This window comes from Dendropsophus ebraccatus, chromosome 5 (assembly GCF_027789765.1).
Source record: "Dendropsophus ebraccatus isolate aDenEbr1 chromosome 5, aDenEbr1.pat, whole genome shotgun sequence".
Classification (NCBI taxonomy): Eukaryota; Metazoa; Chordata; class Amphibia; order Anura; family Hylidae; genus Dendropsophus; species Dendropsophus ebraccatus.
Genome location: NC_091458.1, coordinates 7,243,018 through 7,253,913, shown reverse-complemented (window position 1 = coordinate 7,253,913; position 10,896 = coordinate 7,243,018). Strand labels below are relative to the sequence as shown.

General features: G+C 41.0%; 1 protein-coding gene across 2 annotated transcripts; it reads right to left on the bottom strand.

Annotated features, from left to right (window-relative positions):
• Positions 1-537: 537 nt before the first annotated feature.
• Positions 538-2,850, bottom strand: LOC138792222 (oocyte zinc finger protein XlCOF6-like). Of its 2 annotated transcripts, XM_069969380.1 has the most exons (3): positions 2,649-2,850; positions 2,402-2,536; positions 538-2,074 (listed from the first exon to the last, which is right to left on the bottom strand). In XM_069969380.1, the coding sequence occupies exons 1-3, from the start codon at positions 2,731-2,733 to the stop codon at positions 720-722; spliced, it is 1,575 nt and encodes a 524-aa protein (XP_069825481.1). In that variant the 5' UTR covers positions 2,734-2,850; the 3' UTR covers positions 538-719. The 2 variants fall into 2 exon arrangements, with proteins under 2 accessions (XP_069825481.1, XP_069825482.1); XM_069969381.1 differs by lacking the exon at positions 2,402-2,536 and having other exon boundaries at positions 2,649-2,849.
• Between the last annotated feature and the right edge of the window lie 8,046 nt (positions 2,851-10,896).

Below are 10,896 nucleotides of genomic sequence, written 5' to 3'. Positions count from 1 at the left end.
AGAACGAGGAACAAGCGGGCGCAGATCTGACAGGTTGGCGCTCGTTTCCTCCTTTGAGGAGTTCGTTTCCTCCTTTGAGGCGCTCGTTCCCTCCTTCGAATGGCCCCGTGTACCGTGTAATAGAAGCTTTAGTCTATAAGAAGGAACGTCTTTTTAGGTACTGAACCCAAAGGGGAAAGGTAACATTTTCAAGAGGGGGAGAAGGAAAAGGACTGTAATCTCTCCCTCCAAAATGTGAATTATTACCAGGCGGACGACCGGCTGCCTCATGAGGAGGGACACAGCACAGCCAGATAACAACTACTCAGCTTCTCCCTGTCTGGGGAAGCTCTTATCCATGGAAGCAACCTTCCTGCAGGACATACAGCAGCTGTTAAGTACTGGAAGAGTGAAGATTTTTTAATAGAAGTAAATTACAAATCTATATAACTGTGGTTTGAAAGAAAACCCTTTCTCCAGAGTGCCCCTTTAATAACGTTTATAATAACTATTTTAATACTTTGAACAATCACACCGTGACAGCACATGTATCTTCTTCATTTTATTTTTATTTATTGATTTTTTTTTTATTAAGTAAACGAAACCATAGAAGTCGATTGGATCAGCTCCAGTCTGTTGTACCTATGTACCCAGGACTTCTCTAAGAGCAGGCCAGGCAAGATGGCCGCCCTAGGATACTGTACAAACACTAAAACTAATAAAGTACATTAAAATGGCTTCTACTTGGTGTGAGTTCTTTGATGTTTAACAAGATTTGATTTCTGGATAAAACATTTCCCACATTCAGGACATGAAAAAGGCTTCTCCCCTGTGTGAGTTCTTTGATGTCTCTCAAGATTACCTTTAAGGAAAAAACTTTTTCCACATTCTGAACAGGAAAAAGGCTTCTCCCCTGTGTGTGTTCTCTGATGATCCCTGAGGCTTGATTTACGGTTAAAACATTTCTCACATTCTGAACATGGAAACAGCTTCTCCCCTGTGTGAGTCCTCTGATGATCTATGAGGCTTGATTTATGCGTAAAACATTTCCCACATTCTGAACATGGAAATGGCTTATCCTTTTTGTGAGTTCTTAGATGTTGAACAAGGCCAGATTTCTGAGGAAAACATTTTCCACATTCTGAACATGAAAGTGACTTCACCCTTGTGTGCAATTTTAGATGATCCACAAGACTTGATTTGCGTGTGAAACATTTCCCACATTCAGGACATTCCGGCTTCTCCCCTGTGTGAATAATCAGATGCCTCTCCAGAGAATGTTTATCCGTAAAGCATTTCCCACAATCCACACATCCAAATGGCTTCTCCCCTGTGTGAACTTTCTGATGGTTCTCAAATGTATCTTTACGCGTAAAGCATTTACCACATTTTGAACAAAAAAATGGCTTCTCCCCCGTGTGAATTCTTTGATGTCTCTTAAGATGACTTTTGAGAACAAAACATTTTTCACATTCTGAACATGTAAATGGCTGTTTCCCTGTGTGAGCCGTCTGATGTTTCAAAAAAGAATACCTGTCGTTAAAACATTTTTTACATTCCCCACATGAAAACGGCTTCTCCCCAGTGTGAGTTCTCTCATGTTTCTTCAGAGACACTTTATGCATGAAGGCTTTCCCGCATTCCACACATGGAAATGGCTTCTCTCCCGTGTGGATTTTCTGATGTGTTTCAAGGCTACACTGAAGAGTAAAACATTTCCCACATTCTGAACATGAAAATGTTTTCTCTGCTGTGTGAATTCTCTGGTGTCTCTCGACGTGATGTTTCTGCTTGAACCTCTTCCCGCATTCCTTGCATGAAAACGGCTTCTCCGACGTGTGAAGTTTCAGATGTCTTCCGAAACCTTTCTTGTTGCTGAAACATTTACCACATTTGGAACATGAAAATTGTTTTTTAGCTGCGTGAATTTTCTTGTGTACAGAAAGACTGGATTTCTTATTAAATTTTTTCCCACATGCAGAACATGGAAATGTTTTAGGCACTTTCTCTCGGACGATCTGTGATGGATTTTTTTTTACTTCACGATGGGGAGATAAAGAGCGACGTCTACTGGGGCCTCTCGTAGGTTTATTACCTAGAAAAATATAGTCAACATATTAGAAGGTTCTTTTATTTTAGTTATATAGCATCAAACAGCAGGGTGTCAAGTACATGTAAAATATACATATATATATATATATATATATATATATATATATAGACATAATCTGTACTGAATGGAGCTACAGACTAAAGTGTTTAAATCGTTACTTGAACATAGGCTGATGTATAATGTCTCCCTATAAATATGTGGGGAATATACACAATGTATTCTGTCCCTCTGTATATGTGATGAGGGATGATGGGGGTCTCGGTGCCCCTCACCCCTGGTCTCCTCTAGAATCAGGATGTCTCCTCTTACCCGGTGATGTGAGGGGTGGCTGATCCGGGGGGCCGTTGTGCTGATCCGGGGGGCCGTTGTGCTGATCCTCTGGACAATCCTGGGAATACAGAGGACGGGGACATCTCTCTGCTGGATTTCTCCTCCTGGATCCATCTGTAGGGAATATACAGGGACTGAGTACATTGTGTATATGTGATGAGGGATGATGGGGGTCTTGGTGCCCCTCCCCCCTGGTCTCCTCTATAATCAGTAAGTCTCCTCTTACCCGGTGATGTGAGGGGCGGCTGATCCTCCATCATGGCCTCCTTGTACACATCCTTGTGTCCTTCTACATACTCCCACTCCTCCATGGAGAAATAGACGGTGACGTCCTGACACCTTATAGGAACCTGACACACACAATGATGGCGTCATCCTCCAGACACCTCCCACCTTGGTGTTATATGTCCCAGCATTCCCAGCAGCATTGCTCACCTCTCCAGTCAGGAGCTCAGTCATCCTGGTGGTCAGTTCTAGGATCTTCTGCTCATGGATCAGTGATGGAGGTGGAGGATCTGTGATGGGGCTGCTGCTCCAGCCTCCTGACACAGGGGGCGCCACACACTCACCACACCACTTCTTCACTACTGTGTAATCCTGTGTATGGTGAGACACTGATCACTACAGAGAGTCTAACAATCCTTCCCCTCTCCAGTCATCTCCCTGTATTATCTATAGGGATAAGAGGGAGGGGATGTGACGCATGGCTCACCTCTCCGGTGATCAGGTGGATTATCTCTAGGGTGAGCTCTAATATCCTGGCCGCCATCATGTCTCCCGCCTTCTCCAGCCTTGGTGGGTCACTGATGTGGGGGACCATCGCCTTTACCTGACACCGTCCTGGACCTGAGAGATACAGTATACAGTGAAGGTGATTATATATATATATATATATATATATATATATATACACTAGACTGCTGACAACATAATAGTCATCCAGCCCCTCTGCTATAAAGTATATACTGCATTATGGAGAATATATATTACAGTGTGTGTCTAATCTCCCATATATATCCTCCCCTCTATAAGGCGAGCCACCCATCGGCTGAGCACATCACCCCTGCCCCTCTTATACCAGTAATCAGGTGGTTCCGGCATATGTACATGTATCTGAGTGGGGACAAGGCTGCTGCCAGACACCTCTGATGACGGCTTATCTCCCATTGAGCGTGCTCTAACTAGTTTAACCTGCTGCTACGTCCCTATAGCACAGGAGGAGCAGAGGACGAGGGTATGTCTTTTATAGCGTGTCTCTTATAGGATGTCTCTTATAGCGTGTCTCTTATAGGATGTCTCTTATAGCGTGTCTCTTATAGCGTGTCTCTTATAGCGTGTCCCTTATAGAGTGTCTCATAGTGTGTCTCTTATAGCGTGTCTTATAGCGTGTCTCTTATAGCGTGTCTCTTATAGCGTGTCTCTTATAGTATGTCTCTTATAGTGTGTCCCTTATAGCGTGTCTCTTATAGTGTGTCTCTTATAGCGTGTCTCTTATAGCGTGTCTCTTATAGTGTGTCTCTTATAGTGTGTCTCTTATAGTATGTCTCATAGTGTGTCTCTTATAGTGTGTCCCTTATAGTGTGTCTCTTATAGCGTGTCTCTTATAGGATGTCTCTTATAGCGTGTCTCATAGGATGTCTCTTATAGTGTGTCTCTTATAGCGTGTCCCTTATAGTGTCTCTTATAGTGTGTCTCTTATAGCGTGTCCCTTATAGTGTGTCTCTTATAGTGTGTGTCTCTTATAGTATGTCTCTTATAGTGTGTGTCTCTTATAGTATGTCTTATAGTGTGTCTCTTATAGTGTGTCTCTTATAGCGTGTCTCTTATAGCGTGTCTCTTATAGTGTGTCTCTTATAGCGTGTCTCTTATAGCGTGTCTCTCATAGCGTGTCTCTTATAGTGTGTCTCTTATAGCGTGTCTCTTATAGTGTGTCTTATAGCGTGTCTTATAGCGTGTCTCTTATAGGATGTCTCATAGTGTGTCTCTTATAGTGTGTCTCTTATAGTATGTCTTATAGTGTGTCTCTTATAGTGTGTCTCTTATAGCGTGTCTCTTATAGGGTGTCTCTTATAGGATGTCTCTTATAGCGTGTCTCTTATAGTGTGTGTCTCTTATAGCGTGTCTCTTATAGTATGTGTCTCTTAAAGTGTGTCTCTTATAGTGTGTGTCTCATAGTGTGTCCCTTATAGCGTGTCTCTTATAGTATGTCTCTTATAGCCTGTCTCTTATAGTATGTCTCCTATAGCGTGTCTCTTATAGTGTGTCCCTTATAGTATGTGTCTCTTATAGTATGTCCCTTATAGTGTGTCCCTTATAGTGTGTCCCTTATAGTGTGTCTCTTATAGCGTGTCTCATAGGATGTCTCTTATAGGATGTCTCTTATAGCATGTCCCTTATAGTGTCTCTTATAGTGTGTCTCTTATAGTATGTCTCATAGTGTGTCTCATAGTGTGTCACTTATAGGGTGTCTCTTATAGGGTGTCTCTTATAGCGTGTCTCTTATAGCATGTCTCTTATAGCGTGTCTCTTATAGTGTGTCTCTTATAGCGTGTCTCTTATAGTGTGTCTCTTATAGCATGTCACTTATAGCGTGTCTCTTATAGCGTGTCTCTTATAGTGTGTCTTATAGTGTGTCTCTTATAGTGTGTCTCTTATAGTGTGTCTTATAGTGTGTCTTTTATAGTGTGTCTCTTATAGCGTGTCTCTTATAGCGTGTCTCTTATAGCGTGTCACTTATAGTGTGTCTCTTATAGCGTGTCTCTTATAGCGTGTCTCTTATAGCGTGTCACTTATAGTGTGTCCCTTATAGCGTGTCTTATAGTGTGTCTCTTATAGTGTGTCTTATAGTGTGTCTCTTATAGTGTGCCTCTTATAGTCTGTCTCTTATAGTGTGTCTTATAGTGTGTCTCTTATAGTGTGTCTTATAGTGTGTCTCTTATAGCGTGTCTCTTATAGCGTGTCTCTTATAGCGTGTCTCTTATAGCATGTCTCTTATAGTATGTCTCTTATAGTGTGTCTCTTATAGTGTGTCTCTTATAGCGTGTCACTTATAGTGTGTCTCTTATAGCGTGTCTCTTATAGTGTGTCTCTTATAGTGTGTCTCTTATAGTGTGTCTCTTATAGTGTGTCTTATAGTGTGTCTCTTATAGTGTGTCTCTTATAGTGTGTCTCTTATAGTGTGTCTTATAGTGTGTCTCTTATAGTGTGTCTCTTATAGTGTGTCTCTTATAGCGTGTCACTTATAGTGTGTCTCTTATAGCGTGTCTCTTATAGTGTGTCTTATAGTGTGTCTCTCATAGTGTGTCTCTTATAGTGTGTCTTATAGTGTGTCTCTCATAGTGTGTCTCTTATAGCGTGTCTCTTTTAGTATGTCCCTTATAGCGTGTCCCTTATAGTGTCTCTTATAGTGTGTCTCCAATAGTATGTCTCTTATAGTGTGTCTCTTATAGTATGTCTCTTATAGCGTGTCTCTTATACTGTGTCTCTTATAGTGTGTCTTATAGTGTGTCTCTTATAGCGTGTCTCTTATAGTATGTCTCTTATAGTGTGTCTCTTATAGTGTGTCTCTTATAGTATGTCTCATATAGGGTGTCTCTTATAGTGTGTCTCTTATAGTGTGTCTCTTATAGTGTGTCTTATAGTGTGTCTCTTATAGCGTGTCTCTTATAGTATGTCTCTTATAGTGTGTCTCTTATAGTGTGTCTCTTATAGTATGTCTCATATAGGGTGTCTCTCATAGTGTGTCTCTTATAGTGTGTCTCTTATAGTGTGTCTCTTATAGTGTGTCTCTTATAGTGTGTCTTATAGTGTGTCTCATAGTGTGTCTCTTATAGTGTGTCTCTTATAGCGTGTCTCTTTTAGTATGTCCCTTATAGCGTGTCCCTTATAGTGTCTCTTATAGTGTGTGTCTCTTTTAGTATGTCTCTTATAGTGTGTCTCTTACCTTCCTCCTCGGCGCCGTCCTGGTGCAGTTAGTCGTTCTCCACCGTCCAGACAATTAGGAGCACGGCCGCCCCCATAGCGCGGCGGGGGGGCAGTGCTCCTAGCCAGAGACTAAGGGGCTTATTTCACGGCCCGATTCGGCTGATTATCGCTCGGTGGAATAGAGAAAACGATCAGCCAACGATCGTGTCATCAGCTGATCGTTTATTTAGGCCTAAACCTAAAATCATCGGTCACCCACTGCGCATCACTTTGTGGAATAGCGGTGCGCGGCGGGTGACCGACGATTTGAGGAGAAGCAGCACCCTACATTACCTGGCAGGACTTCTCCTCCGCTCCATCTTCCTCCTCGGGTCCCGCAGCGCAGCATCAACTGGCCGTGGCGGCCGTGGCCAGTGATTGGCTGAGTGGTCTGACAGAGCTGATGCTGCGCCGCGGGACCCGGGGAGGAAGACGGAGCGGAAGAGAAGCCCGGACAGGTAATGTATGCTGCAAGGGCATCGGTAATGATGTCCCTGCAGCCCTCGCTAACGATTATCGGGGCGTGGAATAGGCCCAGTAAACGAGCGGCGATCTAGCAGATCGGTGCTTGGTTACATAGTTGATCGGGCCCTAAGGGTACTATTACACTGGCCGATGGGGGCCCAATAATACCTGGGCCTATCGTTACACGTTACCGATGTCCTTGCAGCCCTTGCTTAAACTATATACAGTACATTACCTATCCATGCTCCAGGGCTGCTCCTGCAGTCCGCTTCTCCCTGGGTCCCGCTCCAGCTTCAGAGCGGCCTGTCAGCTGACAGGTCGCGGCACTCCTGGCCTGTGATTGGCTGAGCGGCCTGTCAGCTGACAGGCCGCTCTGAAGCTAGAGCGCACGGGACCTGGGGAGAAGCGGACCGCAGCAGTAGCCCCGGAGCATGGATAGGTAATGTATATCGTAGGTCGCGCACCGCTATTACACGTACCGATGCACAGTCGGCGCCCGACAAATATAGGTTCTAACCTATATCAACGATCAGCCGATGATACAGCAGCTGTATATGGTATATACTATGTATGAGCAGCTGTATACGGTATATACTATGTATGAGCAGCTGTATACAGTATATACTATGTATTAGCAGCTGTATACGGTATATACTATGTATGAGCAGCAGTATACGGTATATACTATGTATTATAGCCCCAGCAGCTGTATACAGTATATACTATTATAGGCCCAGTAGTAGCTGTATACGGTTTATGCTATGTATGAGCAGCAGTATACGGTATATACTATGTATGAGCAGCTGTATACGGTATATACTATGTATGAGCAGCTGTATACGGTATATACTGTGTATTAGCAGCTGTATACGGTATATACTATGTATTAGCAGCTGTATACGGTATATACTATGTATTAGCAGCAGTATACGGTATATACTATGTATTAGCAGCTGTATACGGTATATACTGTGTATTAGCAGCAGTATACGGTATATACTATGTATTAGCAGCTGTATACGGTATATACTATGTATTAGCAGCAGTATACGGTATATACTATGTATGAGCAGCTGTATACGGTATATACTGTGTATTAGCAGCAGTATACGGTATATACTGTGTATTAGCAGCAGTATACGGTATATACTATGTATTAGCAGCAGTATACGGTATATACTGTGTATTAGCAGCTGTATACGGTATATACTATGTATTAGCAGCTGTATACGGTATATACTATGTATTAGCAGCTGTATACGGTATATACTGTGTATTAGCAGCAGTATACGGTATATACTATGTATGAGCAGCTGTATACGGTATATACTATGTATGAGCAGCAGTATACGGTATATACTATTATAGCCCCAGCAGCTGTATACAGTATATACTATTATAGGCCCAGTAGTAGCTGTATACGGTTTATACTATGTATGAGCAGCAGTATACGGTATATACTATGTATGAGCAGCTGTATACGGTATATACTATGTATGAGCAGCTGTATACGGTATATACTATGTATGAGCAGCTGTATACGGTATATACTGTGTATTAGCAGCTGTATACGGTATATACTATGTATGAGCAGCTGTATACGGTATATACTGTGTATTAGCAGCTGTATACGGTACATACTATGTATGAGCAGCTGTATACGGTATATACTGTGTATTAGCAGCTGTATACGGTATATACTGTGTATTAGCAGCTGTATACGGTATATACTGTGTATTAGCAGCAGTATACGGTATATACTATGTATTAGCAGCTGTATACGGTATATACTGTGTATTAGCAGCAGTATACGGTATATACTATGTATTAGTAGCTGTATACGGTATATACTATGTATTAGCAGCAGTATACGGTATATACTATGTATTAGCAGCTGTATACGGTATATACTGTGTATTAGCAGCTGTATACGGTATATACTGTGTATTAGCAGCTGTATACGGTATATACTATGTATTAGCAGCTGTATACGGTATATACTGTGTATTAGCAGCTGTATACGGTATATACTATGTATTAGCAGCTGTATACGGTATATACTATGTATTAGCAGCTGTATACGGTATATACTGTGTATTAGCAGCAGTATACGGTATATACTATGTATGAGCAGCTGTATACGGTATATACTATGTATGAGCAGCAGTATACGGTATATACTATGTATTATAGCCCCAGCAGCTGTATACAGTATATACTATTATAGGCCCAGTAGTAGCTGTATACGGTTTATACTATGTATGAGCAGCAGTATACGGTATATACTATGTATGAGCAGCTGTATACGGTATATACTATGTATGAGCAGCTGTATACGGTATATACTATGTATGAGCAGCTGTATACGGTATATACTATGTATGAGCAGCTGTATACGGTATATACTGTGTATTAGCAGCTGTATACGGTATATACTATGTATGAGCAGCTGTATACGGTATATACTGTGTATTAGCAGCTGTATACGGTACATACTATGTATGAGCAGCTGTATACGGTATATACTGTGTATTAGCAGCTGTATACGGTATATACTGTGTATTAGCAGCTGTATACGGTATATACTGTGTATTAGCAGCAGTATACGGTATATACTGTGTATTAGCAGCTGTATACGGTATATACTGTGTATTAGCAGCAGTATACGGTATATACTATGTATTAGTAGCTGTATACGGTATATACTATGTATTAGCAGCAGTATACGGTATATACTATGTATTAGCAGCTGTATACGGTATATACTGTGTATTAGCAGCAGTATACGGTATATACTAACGTATTAGCAGCAGTATACGGTATATACTATGTATTAGCAGCAGTATACGGTATATACTGTGTATTAGCAGCTGTATACGGTATATACTATGTATTAGCAGCAGTATACGGTATATACTGTGTATTAGCAGCTGTATACGGTATATACTGTGTATTAGCAGCTGTATACGGTATATACTATGTATTAGCAGCTGTATACGGTATATACTGTGTATTAGCAGCAGTATACGGTATATACTATGTATTAGCAGCTGTATACGGTATATACTGTGTATTAGCAGCAGTATACGGTATATACTATGTATTAGCAGCTGTATACGGTATATACTATGCATTAGCAGCAGTATACGGTATATACTATGTATTAGCAGCAGTATACGGTATATACTATGTATTAGCAGCAGTATACGGTATATACTATGTATTAGCAGCTGTATACGGTATATACTATGTATTAGCAGCTGTATACGGTATATACTATGTATTAGCAGCTGTATACGGTATATACTATGTATTAGCAGCAGTATACGGTATATACTGTGTATTAGCAGCTGTATACGGTATATACTGTGTATTAGCAGCTGTATACGGTATATACTATGTATTAGCAGCTGTATACGGTATATACTGTGTATTAGCAGCAGTATACGGTATATACTATGTATTAGCAGCTGTATACGGTATATACTGTGTATTAGCAGCAGTATACGGTATATACTATGTATTAGCAGCTGTATACGGTATATACTATGTATTAGCAGCTGTATACAGTATATACTATGCATTAGCAGCTGCATACAGTATATACTATGCATTAGCAGCTGTATACGGTATATACTATGTATTAGCAGCTGTATACTATACATTAGCAGCAGTATACGGTATATACTATGTATTAGCAGCTGTATACGGTATATACTATGTATTAGCAGCTGTATACGGTATATACTATGTATTAGCAGCAGTATACGGTATATACTATGCATTAGCAGCTGTATACGGTATATACTATGTATTAGCAGCAGTATACGGTATATACTATGTATTAGCAGCTGTATACGGTATATACTATGTATTAGCAGCAGTATACGGTATATACTATGTATTAGCAGCTGTATACGGTATATACTATGCATTAGCAGCAGTATACGGTATATACTATGTATTAGCAGCAGTATACGGTATATACTATGTATTAGCAGCAGTATACGGTATATACTATGTATTAGCAGCTGTATACGGTATAT

Bases quoted from the DNA above. Each gene is read 5' to 3' on its own strand.
- LOC138792222 (XM_069969380.1), bottom strand. From the start codon at position 2,733: ATGGAGGAGTGGGAGTATGTAGAAGGACACAAGGATGTGTACAAGGAG. The intron at 2,537-2,648 runs GTAAGAGGAGAC...TATTCCCTACAG, and splicing joins GCCGCCCCTCACATCACCGG to ATGGATCCAGGAGGAGAAAT. The intron at 2,075-2,401 runs GTAAGAGGAGAC...ATATTTTTCTAG, and splicing joins GCCACCCCTCACATCACCGG to GTAATAAACCTACGAGAGGC.